This window comes from Haematobia irritans, chromosome 1, assembly GCF_050003625.1.
Source record: "Haematobia irritans isolate KBUSLIRL chromosome 1, ASM5000362v1, whole genome shotgun sequence".
NCBI lineage: Eukaryota > Metazoa > Arthropoda > Insecta > Diptera > Muscidae > Haematobia > Haematobia irritans.
The window spans coordinates 246,220,546-246,247,605 of NC_134397.1; the positions used below are offsets into that span (position 1 = coordinate 246,220,546).

At 31.7% G+C, this 27,060-nt stretch overlaps 2 protein-coding genes and 1 long non-coding RNA gene across 8 annotated transcripts in view; 1 reads left to right on the forward strand and 2 right to left on the reverse strand.

The window, feature by feature from the left end:
* Window positions 1-7,655: 7,655 nt before the first annotated feature.
* Window positions 7,656-9,379, reverse strand: Vps16B (Vacuolar protein sorting 16B). Its single transcript, XM_075313728.1, has one exon. The coding sequence runs from the start codon at window positions 9,258-9,260 to the stop codon at window positions 7,911-7,913; it is 1,350 nt and encodes a 449-aa protein (XP_075169843.1). The 5' UTR covers window positions 9,261-9,379; the 3' UTR covers window positions 7,656-7,910.
* Window positions 9,380-9,845: 466 nt separating this feature from the next.
* Window positions 9,846-10,222, forward strand: LOC142241928 (uncharacterized). Its single transcript, XR_012723884.1, has 2 exons — window positions 9,846-9,999; window positions 10,065-10,222. It is a non-coding gene; the product is annotated as an uncharacterized LOC142241928 (long non-coding RNA).
* Window positions 10,223-22,423: 12,201 nt separating this feature from the next.
* Window positions 22,424-27,060, reverse strand: part of Best1 (bestrophin 1) — a 98,276-nt gene continuing 93,639 nt past the window's right edge. For all 6 annotated transcript variants that reach the window (XM_075314013.1, XM_075313983.1, XM_075313979.1 and 3 more), the window contains one exon: window positions 22,424-23,188. In XM_075314013.1, coding sequence (XP_075170128.1) covers window positions 22,806-23,188 — 383 coding nt within the window. In that variant the 3' untranslated portion in view covers window positions 22,424-22,805. The remainder of the gene's footprint in view (window positions 23,189-27,060) is intronic.

Below are 27,060 nucleotides of genomic sequence, written 5' to 3' on the forward strand. Positions count from 1 at the left end.
AATTTTGAGAAAATTTTCTATAAAAATAAAATTTTCCATAAAAATAAAATTTTGAGAAAAATTTCTATAAAAATAACATTTAGAGAAAATTTTCTGTAGAAATAAAATTTTGACAAAATTTTCTAAAGAAATAAAATTTTGACAAAATTTTTTATAGAAATAAAATTTTGACAAAATTTTCTATAGAAATAAAGTTTTGCCAAAAATTTTTATAGAAATAAAATTTTGACAAAAATTTTCTATAGAAATAAAATTTTTGACAAAATTTTCTATAGAAATAAAATTTTTGACAAAATTTTCTATAGAAATAAAATTTTGACAAAATTTTCTATAGAAATAAAATTTTGACAAAATTTTCTCTAGAAATAAAGTTTTGACAAAATTTTTTATTGAAATAAAATTTTGACAAAATTTTCTATAGAAATAAAATTTTGACAAAATTTTCTATAGAAATAAAATTTTGACAAAATTTTCTCTAGAAATAAAGTTTTGACAAAATTTTCTCTAGAAATAAAGTTTTGACAAAATTTTTTATTGAAATAAAATTTTGACAAAATTTTCTATAGAAATAAAATTTAGAGAAAAATTTCTATACAAATAAAATTTTGACAAAATTTTCTATATAAATAAAATTTTGACAAAATCTTCGATACTATTTGTATTCAGAAAATGTGTTAAGGGATTCAAAAAATGTGTTAAGGAATAAAATTTTGAGATTTTTTTTTAAATTCAATATTTTAATTATTATTATTCCATACGTTAAAACATATAAAATTCGACACATTTGGCATTCAAGGATAATATACACCCAAAAAATTGTAGGAGAGATAATTCATTAATTCGAAGAAAAAACATTATTTTCATAATAACCACAAAGATTTGATCAAAAACTTCTAAATAACATTTAATTTGATTGTGGTAAAATTTTCTTGAAATTTTGGTACATTATCGAGTGGCAACCTTGATGCGTTCTCGCGATATGTCCAGCTGACGGCCAAGCAGTCAGACTATCACGCCGGAATTCCATTACGAATAACTTTGTTTCTGAATGCAATAGATAAAAATAAATAAAAAAAAGCTTGTAAACAATAAAATGAATTGTCATTGGAATAAATCTGTCAGCTGCCAGACAAGCGGTTTAGAAATGATAGCCATATGAAGTTGTTTGCAGTGCATATCACTCTTTAAATTAATTATGGTGAAAAGTCGATGATAATATTTTGTTTTAGCAAAATCGCCATTAAAACGGTGTTTTTTTTGTCTGTGGAAAAATAGCAGTCAGTGTTTGCCATTAACAGCAGTCTTTTTTTCTATGAGTGTATAGCTCATTGATGATATTTTTAATTTGGCCGTTTAGCACACAGCTTTCCTTTTATCAGCAGACTTCTTGTTGTGTGTTATTAGTAAAAAATATTTAAATGTTTCTCTGATGCAAACTTAGTGTTATTCTTATTTCTTTCAAATGAAAAAATTATATTTATTTGTTTTCTTTTATTTTAATATTCCATATTAACATTTCTTTCACCATATTTCATATAAAAATATTTCATAAATAAAGACAAATACTATGAACCCTATTTGTACTATAAACCACCTTAACTAGGCAACTTTACTATGTTAAGAGCAAGGTTTAAAAGTTAACAGCTATTAGCAAAATACTTTGGCAATTTTTTTCTAATTATTTAAATTAACACACTGCTATCTATATATAGTAAAATAAATTCTTCAGATATTGCACACTTAAGAAAACGATATATCTATTACAAATAGGGCCAGATAAAAATTATTACCAAAAAAAATAGTGAAAATTTTTTTGAAATTAAATTACAATTGTCGAAGGTCTAAGATCTTTTACGTTTTCTTATACATTAATTTTCTATAATGCGCTTGATTAATTTGTAATTTGACTAACAAAAGAATGATGGCTTAATGAATAAGAATGCTTTAAATGTTTTACACTAATCCGTTTATAAATATCAAAATGAATTAATATTAATAAACAAAAAAAACAATATTAAATTAAATCCACAATAATATTACAAAACAAAAAAAAACTATTAAACTATTATTTATATTAATTGTACGTATATCTTACGATATTATGTTATTTGTCTTCGCATAATAACAAATGATAATAAAAAGTGGAATTCAATTTTATATATTCTAAACTAAAACAAAAAAATATATGTTCACTTTTATGTTCCTTTATATTAAAATATAAGTAAGTTATTGCAGCAGTTGTCTGAAAAAGGGAAAGCAAGACTGCTTTGCTATGTTAGCTAGAAAAGCGAATCTGAGCTTTTAAGAATATTAGAGGGCTGAGATATTTATACAAAAACTGTTTTTGGTTTTCAAATTTTTATTTTTATAGAAAATTTTGCCAAAATTTTATTTCTATAGAAAATTTTGTCAAAGTTTTATTTCTATAGAAATTTTTGTCATAATTTTATTTCTATTGAAATTTTTGTCAAAATTTTATTTCTATAGAAAATTTTGACATAATTTTATTTCTATAGAAAATTTTGACAAAATTTTATTTCTGTAGAAAATTTTGACAAAATTTTTTTTCATTGTTGTTGTTTTTTATTTCAGCTTAAAACCATACATTGACTAAACTACAAGAGTAGCTTAACCAACAGAGGAAAAGAATGTTTGTCAAATTTATTTGGGCAAAGCCCTATAGACTGCAAGATGGTTGGATGGACGCACGTTTCGGAATTACCACATTCCTCATCAGCATCCTCTACTTGCAGCAAAACTATCAACCAATTATCAGAATAAATTCAGGCAGTTTATTAAACCCAACAAAAACCACACTTGAACCCTCCGAAAAAAGGTTTTACATTGATAGCCGGCTTTTGCCGAAATAAATTCGAAACAAACATATCTCTTTTCCTATGCCACTGTCAAATCATCGATTTGAATTCACATGGCTGGGTTTATTTTGAGCGTGCCTCCTCTTCTTTTTCCATTTGTTTTGTTTTGTTATTGTTGGTTTTGTTCTTTAAGCATTGTTGTTGTTTTTTTATTTCAGCTTAAAACCATACATTGACTAAACTACAAGAGTAGCTTAACCAACAGAGGAAAAGAATGTTTGTCAAATTTATTTGGGCAAAGCCAACCATCTTGCAGTCTATAGGGCTTTGCCCAAATAAATTTGACAAACATTCTTTTCCTCTGTTGGTTAAGCTACTCTTGTAGTTTAGTCAATGTATGGTTTTAAGCTGAAATAAAAAACAACAACAATGCTTAAAGAACAAAACCAACAATAACAAAACAAAACAAATGGAAAAAGAAGAGGAGGCACGCTCAAAATAAACCCAGCCATGTGAATTCAAATCGATGATTTGACAGTGGCATAGGAAAAGAGATATGTTTGTTTCGAATTTATTTCGGCAAAAGCCGGCTATCAATGTAAAACCTTTTTTCGGAGGGTTCAAGTGTGGTTTTTGTTGGGTTTAATAAACTGCCTGAATTTATTCTGATAATTGGTTGATAGTTTTGCTGCAAGTAGAGGATGCTGATGAGGAATGTGGTAATTCCGAAATGTGCGTCCATCCAACCATCTTGCAGTCTATAGGGCTTTGCCCAAATAAATTTGACAAACATTCTTTTCCTCTGTTGGTTAAGCTACTCTTGTAGTTTAGTCAATGTATGGTTTTAAGCTGAAATAAAAAACAACAACAATGCTTAAAGAACAAAACCAACAATAACAAAACAAAAAAAAAATTTTTTTTCTCTAAAAAACATTTTTTATTTCTATAGAAAATTTTGCCAAAATTTTATTTCAATAGGAAATTTTGTCCAAATTTTGTTTCTATATAAAATTTTGTCAACATTTTATTCCTATAAAAAATTTTGTCAAAATTTTATTTATACAGAAAATTTTGAAAAAATTTTATTTCTATAGAAAATGTTGACAAAATTTTATTTCTATAAAAAATTTTGTCAACATTTTATTTCTATGGAAAATTTTGTCAAAATTTTATTTTTATAGTAAATTTTGTCCAAATTTTGTCAAAATTTTATTACTATAGAAAATTTTGTCAAAATTTTATTACTATAGAAAATTTTGTCAAAATTTTATTTCTTTAGTAAATGTGGTCAAAATTATATATCTATAGTAAATTTTGTCAAAATTTTATTTCTATAGAAAATTTTGTCCAAATTTTATTTCTATAGAAAATTTTGTCCAAATTTTATTTCTAAAGATAATTTTGTCAACATTTTATTTCTATAGAAAATATTGTCAAAATTTTATTTCTATAGAAAATGTTGTCAAAATTTTATTTTTATAGTAAATTTTGTCCAAATTTTATTTCTATAGGAAATTTTGTCCAAATTTTATTTGCAAAGAAAATTTTGTCAAAATTTTATTACTATAGAAAATTTTGTCAAAATTTTATTTCTTTAGTAAATGTGGTCAAAATTTTATATCCATAGAAAATTTTGTCAAAATTTTATTTCTATAGAAAAATTTGTCCAAATTTTATTTGCAAAGAAAAATTTGTCCAAATTTTATTTGCAAAGAAAATTTTGTCAAAATTTTATTTCTATAAAAAATTTTGTCAACATTTTATTTCTATAGAAAATTTTTCAAAAGTTTATTTCTATAGAAAATTTTTGTCAAAATTTTATTTCTATAACAAGTTTTGACAAAATTTTAGTTTTATAGTAAATTTTGTCAAAATTTTATTTCTATAGAAAATTTGGTAAAATTTTTATTAATATAGAAAATTTTGTTCAAATTCTATTACTATAGAAAATTTTGTCAAAATTTTATTTCTATAAAAAATTTTGTCAACATTTTATTTCTATAGTAAATTTCGCCCTAATTTTATTTATATAGAAAATTTTTTTCATATTTTATTACTATAGAAAATATTGTCACAATTTTTTCTATAAAAAATTTTGTCAAAATTTTATTTCTAAAGAAAATTTTGTCAAATTTTATTTCTATAGAAAATTTTGTCAAATTGTATTTCTATAGAAAATGTTGCCAACATTTTATTTCTATAGTTAATTTCGCCCTATTTTGATTTATTTAGAAAATTTTATTCAAATGTTATTACTATAGAAAATTTTATCAAAATTTTATTTCTATAAAAAATTTTGTCAACATTTTATTTCTAAAGAAAATTTTGTCAAAATTTTATTTCTATAGAAAATTTTGTCAATATTTTATTTCTATAGTAAATTTCGCCCTAATTTTATTTATATAGAAAATTTTGTTCGTATTTTATTACTATAGAAAATATTGTCAAAATTTTATTTCTATAAGAAATATTGTCAAAATTTTATTTCCAAAGAAAATTTTGTCAAAATTTTATTTCTACAGAAAATGTTGACAAAATTTTATTTCTATAAAAAACTTTGACAAAATTTTATTTCTAGAGAGAATTTTGACAAAATTTTATTTCTATAGAAAAATTTGTCAAAATTTTATTTCTATAGGAAATTTTTTCCAAATTTTGTTTCTATACAAAATTTTGTAAAATTTTGTCAAAATTGTATTTCTAAAGATAATTTTGTCAACATTTTATTTCTATAGAAAATTTTGTCAATATTTTATTTCTATAGTAAATTTCGCCCTAATTTTATTTATATAGAAAATTTTGTTCATATTTTATTACTATAGAAAATATTGTCACAATTTTTTCTATAAAAAATTTTGTCAAAATTTTATTTCTAAAGAAAATTTTGTCAAATTTTATTTCTATAGAAAATTTTGTCAAATTGTATTTCTATAGAAAATGTTGCCAACATTTTATTTCTATAGTTAATTTCGCCCTATTTTGATTTATTTAGAAAATTTTATTCAAATGTTATTACTATAGAAAATTTTATCAAAATTTTATTTCTATAAAAAATTTTGTCAAAATTTTATTTCTAAAGAAAATTTTGTCAAAATTTTATTTCTATAGAACATTTTGTCAATATTTTATTTCTATAGTAAATTTCGCCCTAATTTTATTTATATAGAAAATTTTGTTCGTATTTTATTACTATAGAAAATATTGTCAAAATTTTATTTCTATAAGAAATATTGTCAAAATTTTATTTCTAAAGAAAATTTTGTCAAAATTTTATTTCTATAGAAAATGTTGACAAAATTTTATTTCTATAAAAAACTTTGACAAAATTTTATTTCTAGAGAGAATTTTGACAAAATTTAATTTCTATAGAAAAATTTGTCAAAATTTTATTTCTATAGGAAATTTTTTCCAAATTTTGTTTCTATACAAAATTTTGTCAAAATTGTATTTCTAAAGATAATTTTGTCAACATTTTATTTCTATAGAAAATATTGTCAAACTTTTATTTCTATAGAAAATTTTGTCAAAATTTTATTTTTATAGTAAATTTTGTCCAAATTTTATTTCTAAAGAAAATTTTGTCCAAATTTTATTTCCAAAGAAAATTTTGTCAAAATTTTATTACTATAGAAAATTTTGTCAAAATTTTATTTCTTTAGAAAATGTGGTCAAAATTTTATATCTATAGAAAATTTTGTCAAAATTTTATTTCTATAGAAAATTTTGTCCAAATTTTATTTCCAAAGAAAATTTCATTTCTATAAAAAATTTTGTCAACATTTTATTTCTATAGAAAATTTTTCAAAAGTTTATTTCTATAGAAAATTTTGTCAAAATTTTATTTCTATAACAAATTTTGACAAAATTTTAGTTTTATAGTAAATTTTGTCAAAATTTTATTTCTATAGAAAATTTTGTCAAAATTTTATTAATATAGAAAATTTTGTCCAAATTCTATTACTATAGAAAATTTTGTCAAAATTTTATTTCTATAAAAAATTTTGTCAACATTTTATTTCTATAGTAAATTTCGCCCTAATTTTATTTATATAGGAAATTTTGTTCATATTTTATTACTATAGAAAATATTGTCACAATTTTATTTCTATAAAAAATTTTGTCAAAATTTTATTTCTAAAGAAAATTTTGTCAAATTTTATTTCTATAGAAAATTTTGTCAAATTTTATTTCTATAGTAAATTTCGCCCTAATTTTATTTATTTAGAAAATTTTGTTCAAATTTTATTACTATAGAAAATTTTGTCAACATTTTATTTCTTTAGAAAATGTTGTCAAAATTTTATTTCTTTAGAAAATGTTGTCAAAATTTTATTTTTATAGAAAATTTTGTCAAAATTTTATTTTTATAGTAAAATTTGTCCATATCTTATTTCTATAGAAAATTTTGTCCAAATTTTATTTCCAAAGATAATTTTGTCAAAATTTTATTACTATTTTGTCAAAATTTTGTTTCTTTAGAAAATGTGGTCAAAATTTTACTTCTATAGAAAATTTTGTCAAAATTATATTTTTATAGAAAATTTTTATAGCAATAAAAAAATTCTGTCAATATTTTATCTCTATAGAAAATGTTGTCGAAATTTTATTTCTATGGAAAATTTTGTCAATATTTCATAGAATTTTTTCATTTTAATAGAAAAATTTATACAAAAAATTTATTTCTATAGGAAATGTGTGAAGTACCTCTTATTTGGAGAGCATATGTGTTGTTTCCGGCAAAAGTTTCTTGGATTATTATCACAAAAATAGGTCCATTTTAATTTCTTATATTCATAACTTACACACTTGGTCCATCAGATTTACTTAAAAAATCAGAAATTGTATTTAAAAGATTTTATTTGTCTACACATCAAGATTTCTGCAACTCAATGAAGATTTTCATTCATTCATTCGTTTGTGCATTTTATTCATAGAATATTGGTCCAATAATGCCTTTGAAGGATCCTCGAAATGTTTCCATGTCGCAAACATGTGAACTTTACTAGCTACCGGAAACTATATACGGAATTTCTACCATCTACAATTGTGCGTTTAATTTTCCACATTTTGGTGATTAATCCATATCATTGCGATTTATAGTTTCAACTTAATGCTATCCGTAGTCCAACGTTTACTTTGACAATTCTTGATTGCATTGTCACAATAAAATTGTTCCTCTGATCGATTTTGCAAAGAATCTCGTATCAATAATAATTGCGGCACATCCTTTAATGATGCCAAAGCATCGATGATGGCTTTGGTACATTTAACACGTTTGGCTAATTCCAGTTTATCGCTAGCATTTCCCATATTTGAAAGAAACATATAGACAACGGATGCAGGAGCTCCCAATTGGTGTAAACGAACAATAGCCAATTCTAATGATATATTTATATGAAATTGCTTTTGTTTAATGGGATGCCAAGTGGGTACATGCTCAAATATATGTGTGAGATCGGCGTAGGCCTGAGATTGACAACGTTCATTGAGGGCTGTCCATTCGAATTGACCTTCTGAAATTTGTTGTTCTGTACATAAGCGATGAGGTGAGAGTGTTTGTGTAAAATCAGGCTCTTTCCAATTGGTGTTTTTGGCACAACAAGCATAAAGTACTTCGATGGGACTAGAATTACCATCAACGCGATTATTAAAATTTTTTCTTTCAGTTTCCACTAAAGTGCAAAGCTTTAGGGCGGCATGTAATATTTGTTGGTACATGGTGCACACTCGATTGTTGGCGCAATGAGTCATCATGGCCGTCAGCTTTGTTTTACGCTCCATCAAAGAATCCAAACGTAATACTCTCTGAAATTCCAGAAGCATAGCTTCGTTATATTTTCCCAGATCCTTTAGTAGACAAATAGCCTCATCCTCACGATATTTCGTCAAATAGGCCAAGTAATGTTGTAAGGCTGTGGGCCGTTGTTTTAGTAGATCATGAAAATCTTTGCGATTTATAGTCTTTTCCAAAAACAATACCACACTTAGCACAGCATCTCCTCCTGCCCCCATGTCCAGCACTGCATCCAAAAGCTGTTCTTTGTCATTCAACGACTTGAATACCTCAAATCCTACCATTTTGCCACACAATAACTTGCGAGCCACTGTCACCGGTGACGGACTGTATAAGGTATTTTGTAGTTGACGTCGCAACAGCTTTAGTTCATCTTCCTGTTTCATACCTTTCGGTATCATATTGTCATCCATACTCTGTTCGTCCAACAACAATTTCAATTCTTCCTCGGATATGAGAGACTTTATTGAGAGATTGTAGTTGGATGCCGTGCAACTGTTATCAAAACTAGCCTCAGATATGGTGTCGTCATTTAAAATTCCTCCATCAGCATTAATATCCAAAGTATTAAGGTCTATATCTTCTTCGTGGTCATCGTCAAAATTGAATGCACGGCCAGAGCGGTTCCAATACCCTTCATCGTCACCCATTTTGGATTATTTGAGCTGCGGTTGCTATTTGTGCGCCCCGAAATTATTATTTTAGACAAATTGTTATGATTCTTATTAGAAAACCATTGCCAATTTACTCATTGCTAATCAGCTGTTCGTATATGAGGACCCTTCACACTCAGAGAGGCTTGACATGGACTGTAAAAATGTTAAGGTAATAGCAACAAGTCGACAACTACCATATTTATGGTGTTTCTGAAAAAACCCAATAAACACAGGATGAGCGTTTTTCAAATGCAACAACTTTTCAGTTTGAGGGTAACTATAATTATCAACATAAATTCAACTTGACTTGAAACAGCTCATATTCAATACATCTTCAAATTGTTTGCGAATTACTTCCAATTTGCCAAAATGTTGACGAAATCTTTGAAAAGGGGTTGAAGATAATATGAGAAAACTTTGACAAAACACTACCCTAAAATGCAACGAAAAAACCATGTGGTTTTCAATACTTGTTTGTGCAACGAAGTTCGTGGTCAATTGAAAGAAATAAAAAACATTTTAGACAAAAAACTGAATTTACTCCAAATAGTTTCTAATAATACGTAAGTGAAAATAAAAACATGATATGAAACTTTAAGGAAGACACTAAATTATATCTCTTTGCCGAAAACTAAAATTATGGATTCTACGTTCTTTAAAACATTAAAAAGCTGACCGATGAAAAAATGTTGGACAAGTAACTGGAACTGCTTCAAATAGTTTATAATAATTGGTAAGTCAATATGAAAAATTAAATCAACACTTTAGAGAAGTCACTAAATTTAAATCTCATTGCAGAAAACTAAAATATTTGGATGCTGCATTCTTGGAAACATTAAGAGGTTGACCAATGAAAAATGATGGTGGCTTATCGAAAAGAGAAAGTTTCCATAAATCAAAGTACAATGAATTAAACTTGGTATTTATGCTTTTCCATATCAACTACTGGGTGATAATTCGCATCACGCCTATAGTTTAATTTACATCGCATCATCGGTTTAATTTGATATTTTGTGAATTGAAATTGCTGGAAATTTATTCTAACTCTCTAGTCATCAAGTTCCTTGCTAATTTCCCGAATTTTAATGAGTTTTAAAAGAATTTTGTGACACCAACGTTCTTGAGGAATTTGTGGGTTTCAATACATTTTGTGCCACGAAGTACGTGGTCAGTTATTTTTATTGACATAAAACTGAAATTAATCCAAAACGGTAGTTATAATTGGTAAGTCAAAATAAAAAATGAAATGAAAACGTAATGGAAATCACAAAACTCGATTGTTTTGCAGAAAACTAAAATCATTGGATATTATATTCTTGGAAGATGTTGACCGGTGAAAAAATGATGAAGGAAACAACAAAGAAAAGATTCCAGAAAACTTGCAAAGTGCAACCAATTAAAACAAAGTGCAACAGTTCCTAAATCAAGAACTTCTGGATGAAAATGTGCATAACATAAATTTACATTCCGTCATCAGTTTGATATTTTGTGAATTCCTCTTGATGGAATCTATTCTAACACGCAGGCCAGCAAGTTCCTCGATAGTAATTATTTGAAATTGTCAGCATATTCATTAATAATTAATTAATTAATAGTTATGTGACACCAACATTATGGGGGAAATTATACATGAAAAATGTTTAAGTTATTTAAAGTTGTATTGATAGTTTTAGTTATTAATACCTTTAATAAGATAATTATGTTTTGATTGGTATTATAACATATTATTATTTTTTATATTGTTAATGTTATTTTTAATATTCTTATATTTTTAACGAAAAAAATTAATAAAATGTACAAAATCACTAGAAATTTAGTGTTGACTTTCAGTAAGAACTGGGATTGACTTTCATGCAAATTGTGGTTAGAAAATATTCGCAGCAATATTAGTTTTTAATTTGTCCCACATTGAAAACTGTTTGAGAAATTATTGAGTAGCAATGTATTTCAATTTGAGGATTACAATTGAGAGATTATTGCTATTGTGTTGAATTTTACTGTTGAGGGTAATGTCTGTTTTTTGTTGAGAACGCGATTTTCTCAACAATTTCTCAACTTGAATATTACCCTAATCCTTTGAAAAAATGTTTGAAAAATTATTGCATTTTAGTATTTTTCAAACGTTTGTGTTTATTGGGAAGTGTTATGCCTTCATTTTGCGTGCACATAATGCGCAATTTTAAAATGTTGCCAGCAACTTATGCGCTTTACAGACTATCAGTTATTCCGGACGACAGTGCTCGTTTCGAACATATCCCATATATTGTACACATTATCAATTAAGTCCGAAGGCATAATCGATACTGCTGCATGTTTATGGCATCGATAACGCATTTACCGATTATTTAGTCATCGCCGACAAGTCGTATCGATCCGACACACTGTAAGATTCTTTACGAACACCGACATTCCGTCCGGAATAACTGATAGTCTGTAAAGCGCATTAAGGCAATGCTATCATTTCAGCGGACAGAAAAGAATTCAAAGGAGCCAACAGGGCCACCACATTAAGGCCGGTACTCTGTTCGGTTTTCGCGTTGAAACTCCGTACAAAATTAAAAAATGCGAAAAACTAGCGAAAATTTTCCATTTGTGGTACTTTATTTTTTTCGAGTTGAAAAACTGACGTTTATATCATGGCGCCATTTGCAATGTGAATTAAGAAATAATTTATTTATTAAAACTATTTGTGTGGGTTTATAACACAAACACGGATTATATTTTTGTTCCGAAACTATACAAAGGATCAAAGGAGCAGCAGATCAATTGTCCAAGGAAAATAAAATGTTAATTTTGTAATAACAAGCAGCCACCACCAACTTAATTCAATATCGCTACCTGTAAAATAGCGCTCCAAGTTACCTAAATAAACACCGCTTTCTATGTGCGAAATAATGGTTTCTATAAAATTTTTTCACAAGAATGAACATAGTACCGGCCTTTACTCTTTATTCGTACGGAATGTCTATGTTTGTAGAGAATCTCATAACGTAACGTAAGGAATTGTCGGCGATAACTATATAATCCATGTCAGAGAATGAAGCCGCCAAGTCGCGCCAATGATTTTAGCCACCACCGACACTTTTTCGCCAGTCGACGCCGCCGCCGAATGTGTCGACTTTTCCCGACTCCAATTTAGCCGCCAATTTATCAAAAATATTTATTCAAAACAGACAAGTTTACTTATAACCCTGCCAGCATTGCAAAGTTCCATTTCATCCTCATCGCTTCCACAGACTTGTAAGTGACACTGCAACAATCGCCAACTGTTAAGGTAGGTACTATGTTTATTGGCACGAAAAAAAGTCCCTAAATCATTCTTTCGCGTTGAAAAATGAGAGTGTTGACAATAGATTTAGAAGGAAGAAAACAGCCATTTTGGAAATATTTCGCGTTTATTTCTCCGAAATTTAATTGACAATATCGCCAAAAGTCATAAAATTATTACATATGTATACGCAGCAGCTGATTAGATTGTTTACACACACGCATTCATGATAATTGTTTTGAAAAGTTTTTTCTACCAGCTTTTAAATTGTTTTGCAACCAAACCTCACACAGCACTGGACACTAATAATTGTTAAGAATAAAACGCCAGCCGCTCTACTCCTGGTGTCTTACCACATTCGGCAACAGCTTTAACGACATGTGGTACATTGCCGTCTTCTTCAGATTTTCCAAATGGATACCGTCAATTTGTAACGCCCATCTAACAAACATATAATTCCGGTGTTATGCTAACTCTTACATCATGCGCAGCAATGGACTCATTCATCAACAAACTTAATTCGTTGGTGTCCACAATATCTACACAATCGCATTGCAATACCCATGCCCATGCTGTTGCCGCCTCACTAGCAATTTCAAATCCAGTGGTCACCACAAAGGATAATAACGCCATTTCATTTGCCAATGTTGTTACCTCGGGGGGAACAACATCATAGGGTGACCAGTTAAAACACGTACACCATACAATAGCTATAGTCAAAGTGAAACTTTTTGTTCAATCAACATAAGCCTATAACTCACGTTCAAGGGTAGTTCCTAAGCAAAAGTCACTGTTCCCGACTTATATTTCGCAAGATAATTCGTCACAAAGGGATGTTAGTGTTCTATACCAGGAACACTTCGTTGACTGAAATTAATACATTGAGATGCAAAGTGGCTGGTTTACTGAAGAATGTTTCTTGTTATACTCTCCCAATGTATAATTTTATAACTATTTCAGTCAAGTTATAAAATTCAACCAGGGTTTTGAATCGATAAAATGCAAGATACATGCATAATTAATTTTTGCATTTTATTTTTGGAACATAACAATTTATTCCTGTGATTCCATTCGTAGCTACCATAGTACTGCAACATCAATCGCACTGCCTTCTTTATAATTACGATGCACGGCCAGCATTTGTGTTTATTATCCCTATACCCAGTAAAAAGAAACGATTGTAAAATGAAATTCACTAAATAGAACTTTACTTTGCTAACACTTTTCCATAAATTTCATGTTATGTACATTATTTCTATTCTATCATGTATTAGGGAGCCGCTAGATGGTGGCTTTATTACGAAAACACCACTCCAAGTTATTTTTATTTTGTCAATCGATCTTATTGCATTTTTAAATAACAATGCGAACCACATTTGTATTGTAATTTCACACAAATCATTTGAATAAATAAATTATTTCTTAATTCACATTGCAAATGGCGCCATGTTTTGAAACTAACTAATCTCAACATATGGAAGGATTTAACACGAGCTAATTAGGGACTGTGCGCTTTACGTCAGTTTTTCAACTTGAAAAAAACAAAGTACCACCAATAAAAAAAAATTTTCGGTAGTTTTTCGCATTTTTGGTTTTGTATGGGATTTCGCTGCGGAAACCGAACATAGTACCTACCTTTATTGGGGAAGCGTATGAAAAAGTATGAAATGTACATGAAAGTACCCTGCCAACATTTTTTGAATTTGGGGGCGCTTCTGAGAATCCCCACTACGTCGAAAACAGTCGTATGCAATATCCAAAACTCCTCGGAAAAGCGCCGTCACTATTGAGAAGTTGTACCACGCCAAGTTACTACAAAAAAGTATCGCATGAGTGCAATTATTAGGAGCCCTTCTGGATACATTTAGAAGGACGCCAATAAGAGCCCCTTCAAACAATCAGACAAAGTGCATTTTAAGATAGTTGTAAAAGAATCATTGGGGTCAAGTAAAACACGATTGTTTAGATGTTTATTAATTTTATGAAACATTTATAAATTCTCATAAATATAACATTTATACGACTATCACATCACATTTAACATATTTTTATGCATTAATAAAAGATTGATGTTGAGTTACAAGTTGCAAGTTACATGTTGTAGCGTCTATCAGCCAGTGCTTTTATTCCCAATGGAGGCAGCGTGTCTGGAAAAATATTTGAAAAACTGTCACTTTATTCCATTTGGAAAGTCAAAAATTGTTCACCAATATACCTTTCACAATTTTAAGCGAAATAACTATGTTTTTAGCACTTCATTATCATTTTTATTTAAATAAAATATAAGAAGCTAGTTGTGCTTGGTGTTTCACAAAATATAAAATGGCTCTTGTAACAATAGTGATGGCAAAATACTTCCATGTACATTTTGTACTTTTTGATATATTTACCCCATCACAGTTGGCGATAGTTGCAGTGTCACTTACGAGTCTGTGATAGCGATGAGGATGAAATGGAGCGTTGAAATGCTGGCAGGGTATTTTGCCATCACTTTTATTACAAGAGCCATTTTATATTTTGTGAAACACCAAGCGCAACTAGCTTCTTATAATTTACTTAAAACAAAAAACGATGATGAAGTGCTGAAAACATAGTTATTTCGCTTAAAATTGTGAAAGGTATATTGGTGAACAATTTTTGATTTTCCAAATGGAGTAAAGTGATTGTTTTTCAGATATGTTACATACACGCTGCCTCCATCGAGAATAAAAACACTGATTGACGCTGCAACATGTAACTTGCCACATGTAAATCAACATCATTCTATCACTAATGAAAAAAATATTTTATATGTGTTGCGATAGTGGTATAAATGTTATATTTATAAGAATTTATAAATGTTTAATTAATAAACATTTAAACAATCGTGTTTTACTTGACCACAATGATTATTTTACAACTACCTTAAAATTCACTTTTTCTGATTGTTTGAAGGGGCTCTTATTGGCGTCGTTCTAAATTTATTAAAAAAGGCACCTAATAATTGCACTCATGCGATCCTTTTTTGTAGTAACTTGGCGTAGTATAACTTCTCAATAGTGACGGCCCTTTTGCGACGAGTTTTTGATGTCGCATACGATTGTTTTCGACGTGATGGGGATTCTCAGAAGCGCCGTCAAATTCAAAAAATGTTGGCAGGGAATTGTTGTATTTTCTGTCAGAATTGTAAACTTTCGATCCACAATCATTCAATATCAAGTTTCTATAATAATTTCGCAAAAATCTTGCTTATAAGTTATTGTTACGTTTTTATATTTAGGCGTTTTTAATTACCCGTCAATTAAAATACTGTTCGTTTCAATAAAATAATAAAAGAAATTTAGGAAAGTACCAGAAAATTAATAGATGATTCCAACAAGTGATAACGAAATTTTATCGCTACAATTTGAAATTTTAAATTAACGGAAACTAATTTAAATAAACTTAAATCTATAATTATCAAATTCGTAACACTGCCTCCCGCTTAAGCCTGTTCGTCCCGACCAGGCACAGAACCTGTTCCGTAAGGAGCCAATATATCCAGATGTACATCTTGCATCTTTGATCTAGGGCTGTCGTCCTTCTGAATCTGGTATACAACATCTTTGATCTTCTTGATGACTTTGTATGGGCATTCCCACTTCGTTGCGGGTTAAATAGCAGAACCAATTCTTCTTCTTTGAAGCCCTCAGTATTTACAGCACGATCGTATCTCGCCTTCATTCTGTTGCTGACCATTTTTATTTTGTTGCGCACTGATTCGTGAACTTCACGTGTTTGGAATGTCGTTTCTGTTTTCTTCCATGGCGAGCTCATTAGGTTTAGCGCCGAATATCAGATCTCCAGGCAACTTCAACTCAGTTCCGAATAGAACATTGGCCGTTGTTCGAAAGGTGGAATCATGAATGGCAGATCTATAGAACAGAAAAAACTTTGGTATATGCTCGTCCCAGTCCCTCTGTCCACCACTTTTCGAAGACGTTCCTCCAGAGTGCGATTAAACCTTTCTACCATGCCATCGGATTGTGGATGTAATGGCGTAGTCCTCGTTTTCTTGATACCAAGGGATTCACACATCTCTTTGAATATGTTCAGCTTTTGAGCAGTGCTTGCATTCAATACTGCAAGGTCGACGTGATAAAGCGTCAGCGTTACCGTGTTTTCCACCTTTTCTATGCTCGATACTGAAATCATAGCTTTGGAGCCGCTCGATCCAACGTGCCAGTTGAGCTTCCGGATTCTCGTAGATCTGAGTGACCAGTCCTGAGCAAGAAGTGGTGTCCATACAAATATTTATGATGTTTTACACTCTCTATGATGGCTAGCAGCTCTCGTCGCGTTACACAGTAGTTATTTTCGGGCTCCGATGACCTTCTCCTTGCCGTCTATCTGTTGAGATAGCACACCTCCAATATCATGCGCGCTAGCATCTGTACCCAAAACAAATTTTTCACCCGGACCTGACCTTTTTGCGTCAAATTATGGAGACTAGCGGCGATGCTGGCGAAGTTTGGGACGAATCGTCGTTAATATGTACACGCAAAGAAAAAAAACGTTTGGAAAACGTGTACCGAAAACGTTTTTCTTTTGCTAGAGTTTTTTGAATTGCTTCGAAAATTTTAAACTTTTATCACCAAAAAAATTCGTTTGTTACAAAATTTTTATTTTTTCAATAAAAAAAGTTATTTTTGAAACAACAACACAGTCCATTTCGTTTATATCAAACACTGTTCTTTTCTGACTTTAGGTCTTTAATAAGACACATTTTACAGTTCAAAATTTAATATACTACAATGTAATGTTGAACATTTTTTTTCGGAATCTTCCGAACATATCTGGAATATATGTAAAAAAAAAAAAAAAAAAACAAAAAAAAATTTGGTCGAAGCAGGGATCGAACCCACGACCCTTGGCATGCAAGTCGGACGTAGCAACCACTGCACCATGGTGCCAAACTAAATGTTTGTTTCTGTTAAATAAACTTTGTTTATTCGGTTCGTGGGCGCCGCAAGCTATGCTATATAAATATAACTTATATGGATATTTATCTATTGATTGATTTATCTATTGATGACCATAACAGGTACATGGCTCAGTGGTTAGTGTGTTGGCTTACAAAGTGCATGGTCCGCGGTTCGATTCTCCGTCCAGGCGAAAGGTAAAAAAAAATTTAAAAATTTATAAAATCGTATAATTTATTCTACATTGTTGGTATTACAGGAAAAGGTGTTAAGAACTACAAAACATCGTGGATGTGAGAAAGATTTGAGGGAAAATGCAATTAGAGGGAAATGCAATTTTTTTTTGAGTTTGTCCTTATGAAATTGTTTTTACATCCTGGAAAAGAATAAACGTTTATCACAAAAAGTATATACTTTTCTCCCAAATACACTTCCTTACAGCGAAAAGCAAATGAGAAACGAACTTTGTTTGTCTAAAATTTCGTTGGGGAGGAAAGAATTATTTTTTTTGCGTGTACATATCCCAAGGAAATTTCTTAATTCGTGGAGATTTCGGGGTTGTGATCAATCTCTGACAGCTTGGATTTTGTCTTCATCGGAGGATATGCCCTCTGCAGTCACATGATGACCCAGGTATTTAACTTCCCGCTGGAAAATGGAGTATTTCTTTGCGTTAAGGCGTAGACCAGCGGCTGACAATTGCTGGATAAAGTATTTCAAGTTCTCAAGGTGCTCGTCAAATGTTTTGTCCATCACTATGATGTCATCCAAGTATATCAAGCACGATTTCCAGTGCAACCCCTTCAGTACACGCTCCATCAATCTTTCGAAGGTAGCCGGAGCGTTGCAGATCCCGAACGGCATTACATTGAATTGCCAGAGACCGCCATTAACGCCAAAAGCCGTCTTTTCCTTGTCTTTCTCGGCGATCTCTACTTGCCAATATCCACTCTACAAATCAAGCGTAGAAAACCATGTTGTTCCGGCTAGTGTGTCCAACGTGTCATCAATGCGTGGAAGCGGATAACTGTCCTTTTTGGTGACATCATTCAGTTTTCTGTGGTCCACACATAATCGGGTACTTTCATCTTTTTTTTGACCAGCACAACTGGGGAACACCAAGGACTTGTTGATGGCTCGGTCACACCACTCTACGCCATTTTCTTTATGAGCTTTTGAACTTTGTCTCTTTTTGCCAGGGGCCTTCAGACTTAACTGATAATGTGCACAATATATGGGATATGTTCGATACTGTCGTCCGGAATAACTGATAGTCTGTAAAGCGCTTTAGTTGCGGATGGAACACACATCAGCTACGCCGGTCTGCCGTGGGAGGTCACTTTCCTGCGGTGCTATGGAGGGTGGTCGAACTCCAAGAACAAGATTAACCTTATAGTTTCTCACCGCTTCTGCTGCAGTATTCTCATAAAACCTGCCTGATATAGAAGCTCTCTTTTGTTATGCTGGATTTCGCGCTCAAGAAAATAAAGATCAACTCTTACATTCCTTGGTGGTGATTGCCTGTCCTCAAAATCGATATATTGCTTTGACAACATGTAATTGTGTCTACGCACAGGGATGATATCGATCACTATATAAAGATGATCCACGGATGTATTGGGGAAACATCCTACCGCAGTTCTAAGGTCAGTGTTATGACTGGTCTCTATGTTATTTCACTGCGTGTCAATTGTCGGAGGTGTTAATATTGGTGCTACAATTATCTTATAGGTTTTCCCAAGTGCTATCGGCAAGCGACTTGAAGACCTTGTTTCTATCGCGTATTGCAGTGGCATGGACATACCACTTAAAATTGCTATCAAATATAACCCCGAGAGTCTTGGGGTAGTCTAGGGATGCCAGATTTTGAAGAGACAAAAAGAGCACATTCAGTTTATAAAATGAGCACATACGAAAAAAAAGAGCACACTTTTTCAAATAAAATAAAAACATTTAATTCCATAATAATTCATTTAAACATAAAAAGGTTATTAACAAATACGTAAAATAAACCACTTTCAACTCAAGCTAATTTTTGTTTGGTGTTTTTGTGAAAAATGTTATTGAAACAAGTTTGTTTACATTTAGAACAGAGTACAAAGTGAAGAAGCAACATCGGCGTGCTCTTCTTCGATATATAAAGTAAAACACTATTTAATTAGAAAATAATGGCGTAGGAAAATCTCGTAGTGTGACATTCACGTATGTTCAGTTTACTTTTACCATTTATTAAATCGAGTTGGAGTAATATTTGTTGTGATGCATACAAAGAGCACAAAAATAGTACTTAACTAAAAATAGAGCACTTTTGCGTGCTCTTTTTGCCCATCTTGTTTTAAGAGCACATTTTGTAAAAAAGAGCACATGTGCTCTTTAAAAGAACACGTCTGGCATCCCTAGGGTAGTCGGAATTATCTCTCCGTCGACTCTAGCAAATTCTAGCTGTGAAATAACTGGTAAGATCAGCAATCTAGATGTCAATCGATCGCAGATGACATATAAGTGTACAATCTTAAGGCGGTCTGGAAGTGGTGTAATAGAGTATAGGTAGAGGTTGAACAGTGCCGAAGATATCACAACACCTCGGGGAACACCCTGTTTCCATCTACATGGCCTTGACTTTCAATCTCTAAATTCTACGTACTACTGGTGCCCAACGTTTGGTTCCTGCCATCTATGTCTTTAAACATGTTGACCGTATCGAATGCCTTTGACTGTCTTGACTTTAGGCGAGAGATGGGTGATCGGTTAGTACTTAACACCCATGCTCGGCAAAGGGTTGCCTTCAGGCAAAAAAACTGGGAAGGAAATCACCCTATCCATTTTTTTCAGATATCGAATTTAATGAGTGATTGCAACTACAAATTGTGGCATATATAATCAACTCCAAGTGTTCCCAGATGCTTCAGTATTAGCATTCATCACGCGAAAGGTGATTGAGATCTCATCATCTCTTGCAGCGGAGTTCGAGAGAGCTCCTGTGTTCACTATTTACGTATGCTGTAATGACAGGCAAAGCTGTTGTTGTGCTATGTACTTTACGGAATACAAATTGATGGGTGGCAGTTCAAAATTTTTCCGAAGGCTTGGAACAATCCTTCTCACCTCGATGGAAGCTACCGTGGTCCAATTGTTAGCATGCCTGCCTTGCATACACAAGGTCGTGAGTTCGATTCCTGCTTCGACCGAACACCAAAAAGTTTATCAGCGATTATCTCAACTCAATAATGCTGGTGAAATTTCCGAGTGTTTCAAAGCTTCTCTAAGTGGTTTCATTGCAATGTGGAACGCCGTTCGGACTCGGCTATAAAAAGGAGGTCCTTGTCATTGCGTTTAACATGGAATCGGACAACACTCAGTGATAAGAAAGAAATTCACCAATGTGGTATCACAATGGACTGAATAGTCTAAGTGAGCCTGATACATCGGGTTGCCACCTAACCTAACCTACTCACCTCGATTTTCCAGGCTTCAGGAGTAGAATCGCCGTAAGGCCAAACTGAGGAGTCTGTTCGAGTACTCAAATCCCAGTATTCCCAGATGCTTTAGCATAAGTATAGAAATTCCGTCGGGGTCCAGCGTCTTTAAGGGTTTTGTGCTGTTTATGCTAGTAACTTCAACTGTGATAAATTGTGGTGTGTCACTCGCTCGGAGACCACGAATGCGACGAATGACTCGCCTTTTTGCTCTAGCACTCCCGTGACACTCAACAAACTTTAGGTTGAAAACCCTCGCGCTTCTCCTCGTATCTGTCACTTCTCTAAAGGAGGGATCACATCATCTCTTGTTGCGATGTTCGAGTGGATCTCATCACAACTTACCTGTGCCTAGGTTACATTACTTCCGGTGATCTAATCATGGGTTCCGCTTGAGCAGGTCGATTGTCTTACTAATCTCTAAATTCACAGCCAACTTCTGTTACCTGTAACATGGAATCGGAGCAGCACTCAGTGATAACAGAGAAGTTCACCAATGTCGTATCACAATGGACTGAATAGTCTAAGTAACCACCTAACCTAACATACCTAAAACGAATGCTTTCGTTCGACTAGGATGTCCAAAATAACGGAATTTATATCAAATCAGCTGTTTTTGGTTTTTGTGTTAATTCCTTGAAACTAGGATCCACATTATATTAAAGAATACAAAAAAGTGTACTTTTTGGTTTCAAATTGTACCAACTTTAGTAATACTCGCTAAAAATTTAAAACAAACAACTTCTCTACCTTACATTGGTTCGTATTTCCGGACGCTGTGAGTTATAAAGGAAATGAATGTTTAAAACTGTACCAAATATTTCGTTATAGTACTATTGTACTTTCCGCATGTGAAATGTACCAAATTTAATACAATTGTACCGTTAACATAACGGTGCTCATCGCATGGTCGTCTGCGAAATTGAAGGTCATTCGCTGCAGACAAAAATGGATTTGCTTCAATCTCTGCTCAGATTAAAAATTAAAGCAAATAATTAATTTAGTTGTTGTTTTTTTTTTTATTTTTTAACTTGAATTTTTACTTAGTATACTTAAAATTAGTTAGTGTAAAAAATATCATAACATAATATTTGTGAGAAAATATATCATCTACTGTATTTAGCGAGATATCACTTATACAACATGATCGCTCGATCATATGTTCAAGAATACATATTCTCGTGTATCACATCATTTAGAGAATTTTAATACTTAATCTAGCACATCATTTAAGGATCATGTTGATACTTGTGTTATTTATAATGGGTTTGAATATAAAAATCTGTATAGTATTTTTTTAGAACTCCTATCATTAGGCATTATTTAAGTGAGCATATTTGAAAAAAAAAAAAAAATATATATATATATATATATATATATATATATATATATATATATATATATATATGTTTGATTTTGTCTTTCGAAGAGGCTATAAGCTTAGTTAATAAATTTAAATTAGAAAAAATTGCATTATTGTAATATTAGTTGTCTTTTAAATTTTTAATGTCTGATGCATGCATCTTTTAGGCTCACAGTATATAATTTCCAAATGACATTTCATCTCTGGTTCCTGTATAATGCAAGACCCAGCTGATAATCAGCTGTTTTTAGCACTCAAGTTGATCTAAGGCTTTCATTTGCATATAGAGAAACCAAAGGTAAAATATCCATTTTCTAAATATTCATATTTTTTTGTATATTCTTTATATACATTTCTCACACAAACCCATACAAATTTTTAAGTACGTATAAACAAAATACGTAACCAGATATTTTATATGTATCGATACATAAATAGTTAGGTAATTTTTTAATAGAAATAGCCGGCATTCAACCATTCTCATATGAACTGTTATTCATTGTTCTCCTCCTCATCATCATTGGTATTGGTCGTGGAGTGTTGTACTGGTTCCGCAATGGACATCAAATCGATGACCGAACTATTGGGGGGCATTGTGGTCACCGGTGTGTTGGGCACATTAGTATTTGTGGCCTGAGTGGTGGAAGTTGTGACAGCTACAGCTGCAGCTTGTGGTGGTATTAATGCTGCAGCTACAACTGGCACAATTTCCGTACCTCCAGGAGCCGTACTTATGGTTCGAGCTAATTTTTGTTTTTGTCTTTCATGTCGTTCTTTTTCTCGTTCTGCTTTTAATTTTTCAAAATCGTCCGTTTCCACATCTGCATCGGCGGCAGCTATTAAATCAGCTGTTGATTTCATCTCCATATCTTCCACTATATCGACAAAAAACAAGCGATTAAAAGAACAAAAATTTTATAAATATGATTTAGAATAAAAGGATCAAAAAGTTCTATTGTAATAGCTAAATGTAAAATTTACAATTATGTTCTAGTATACAAAAGGGAACAAAAATGTTAAGTATATATCTATGTATTTATGTTATGTAAAATATGTGGAATAAATTGTAAATGTAATATAGAAAAAAATAGTGGAATAACAATACATTATTGTGCATATAATTTAGAACTTGCCAAGCGCAAATACAAAATTTAAATTGTTTAAATATGCCTGAAATTAGAAAACTGATTTACTGTAAAGAATAACCGAACATCTGTATTATACGGCGTTTTCACCAAGCGTGTTTTGGGGTTTGAAATGTTTTCCCTTTATAAGCATTTCAAAACGATTCGTTTTCCCCATACAAAAAATCAAGTTAAAAACACAAAAACACGGGTGATGCAGCAATCACGAAAAAATCATTCAGTCTTATACGTCATTCACATTGCACTTCCAAAATCTACTTGAGTATAATGTGCAGAGCTTATTACATTTTGCGATTGAAACGTTGGCAACACTGATTGGCCGGCCTATCCATTAATGCGTAAATATAACCATATGTGTATTTCTTATGCGCCGTCCAGACTATAAGTTATTCCGGGCAGAATGTCTGTCTTTGAGAAGAATCTTAAATTGTGGCCAATCGATACGAATTGTCGGCGATGACTAAATAATCGTCAAATGTGTTATCGATCCCATAAACAAGCAACAATATTGACTATGTCTTCGAACATAACTTATAGTGTAGCCTACATTTGGGATATGTGCGACACGAACACTGTCGTCCGGATAAACTTATAGTCTGGACGGCCCATTATGGGAAGACAAAAACCCACGACAGAATACCGTGATGGCTATCGGCGTTTCGCCAAATTAAAATCTATTCTAATTCCTTGGCGGAAAATGGTATAGTGTTGCCATCGCATATCAAATTTTTTAATTCACCGCTAGGCATTTTTGTTGCCTGGTCACACTGAGATTCGTTATTTATCTTCAAATAACTCAACACAAAACAAGATATTTCATAGTTTCAATCATTTCCAATATTAAATATTGAATAAGTAAGAAAAGTTTAAAATCGAGCGGGGCCGAGTATATTATACCCTGCACCACTTTGTAGATCCAGGCAGGCATATCTAGAACCTTAATTCTACTCCCTGTACAAAGTTTCAAGTAAATAGGAGTACAATTTTTATCTGTGTGACCATATGAGTATAAATCGGGAGAAAGATATATATGGGAGCTATATCAAAATCAGAGCCGATTTCAACCAAAATTATCATGCATAACGAGAACCTTAATTCTACTCCCTGTGAAAAATTTCACGTAAATCAGAGTACAACTTTGGCCTCTGTGGTCATATTAGTCTAAATTGGGCGAAAGGTATATATGGGAGCTATATCTAAAACTGAAACAATTTCAATTAAATTTAGCACACGTGACCATAGACCTTTTAATACATAGATGATCCACTATTCTCTTAAAAAAAATGTTTCAGTTCCAAAAATTAATTTTCTGACATTTCGTTTTGATTTTTTCGTAAAGAGTCAGTCCCAAACATTAATTTTCGTGCATTTGCTTTTGTGTTGTTCGTAAAGAGCAATGCTGCTCAAAATTAAATTTCGTATTTTCGCGATTTTGGTCACAATTTTTTGTTCAAATATGAACTTTTAATATATTAATTTATTTATAAATCCTCTGTTGCATCATAAACGTTCTAATTTTGTGTAAAATTGGCAAACTATAAAAAGGAAAACGAAAGAGATTGTAAGCGTGCTCTTATTTTTCTCGTTTATTCTTAATCTTCGGAACTGTCAAAAATAGTTTGGCACTCGTGGCTCATCTATCTAAAGTCTATAGTCTATGCACGTGACTACACGACTAATTGTACTCCTTGTGCAAAATTTCAAGGTAATCAGGGTTAAACTCTGGCTTTTGGGGTCGTATAAGTGCATATCGGGTGAAAGAAATATATGGGAGCATTATCTAAATCTCCACCGATTTCTTCCAAAATCAATAGGGTTCTATTCTGGCCCAAAACACATACTTGTGCCAAATTTGAAGTCGATTAGACTTAAATTGCGACCTAGACTTTGATCACGAAAATGTGTTCACAGACAGACGGACGAACGGACATGGTTATATCGACTCAGGTACCCGCCCTGAGCAATATTGCCTGACATCATATGTGTATCTCTTCTCCTTCTGGGTGTCGCAAACATATGCACTAACTTATAATACCCTGTCCCACAGTGTGGCGCTGGTTATAAATATCTATGGCTATGGTTATATTTAAACATTAAGTGCGTCTAGTGAACAGGGTAGAAAGAGTACAACAAAAAAATCTCTTCCCGAGTAAAAATAGAGAGATCTAATTCGATATGAGGCCTGTTTTCTTTTAGTACTGGGTGCAACATTTGTATGAGCTATCCAGAACATCTCTGCACTAGCATTTTAACCAGAACATTCCATCAGTGCAAGTCTCGCCATTATTGCCATGTCGAATTTTGATAAATTTACGTTTCTTCTATTCGCAATAGCCATTTATTGGGTAAGCAAAACTTAATTAGAAAAAAAAAAATTGTCTTAAGGGCAGGTTATCTCTTAAGTACAATTTGACCATTTCGAGCAATGTAATATCGCGATGATGAGGACAGCTTTGCAGATTTATATAAAGCCTAAGCAATTTGCCATGCAAAAGCTAGCAAAGCAATTTTGTTGAACTTGGGAACTTTATGTAAAAAAAAAAAAAAAAATATTAAAATTTTTTTAATGTGAAGTCTCTAATATTGCCACTGCAATTGCTAAAAACATAAATATGAGTCCGACGTGCTAACATTCGACAGTAGTCGTTTATGACTACTAATTCAATTTATGGGTATAAACCAAATCTGTACACGCAGAGAAGGTTAGGTTAGGTGGCAGCCCGATGTATCAGACTCACTTAGACTATTCAGTCCATTGTGATACCACATTGGTGAACTTCTCTCTTATCACTGAGTGCTGCCCGATTCCATGTTAAGCTCAAAGACAAGGGACCTCCTTTTTATAGCCGAGTCCGAACGGCGTTCCACATTGCAGTGAAACCACTTAGAGAAGATTTGAAACCCTCAGACATGTCACCAGCATTACTGAGGTGGGATAATCCACCGCTGAAAAACTTTTTGGTGTTCGGTCGAAGCAGGAATCGAACCCACGACCTTGTGTATGCAAGGCGGGCATGCTAACCATTGCACCACGGTGGCTCCCCACGCAGAGAAGGAATATGATCACTTCAAGATGTTTCAAGAGGAGAATGTTATTTTTGTGCGACGAACATGGAACAATTTTATCGCAAAAATTTAGTTTTCTCGTCAAACATAAACATGCTTGCCTATATAAGATACATAGAGCCACTGAAACGCCAAACACAGCTGACTTTTCGTTGTTAATTCAGCTCTTTTTGGACATCATACCCGATATGAGAATTTCAAGAAAATACCATAGTTGTGACAAACAGGAAACATGTTTGAGGTGATCAACTTTCTTCTCTGAGTGTAAATAAGTAAGTATCAGTATAAACATCCGCAAACGTTTGAATTGAGCGGCGTAAAATGCTCCGTTCATAATATCAGTTCATTCGTACGAAATGTCCAATTTACAGTGTGATCATACGCTAGGAATTGTCGACGATAAGTAAAAATTTGATATATATGTAATCGATTACATTTATAAAGTGCTCTGTCGATTATGTCGTCGAATGTAGATTATGCTGAGTCTAAACTCTGGAATATGTTTTTAATGTGTCATTCAGATTATAAGTTTATGC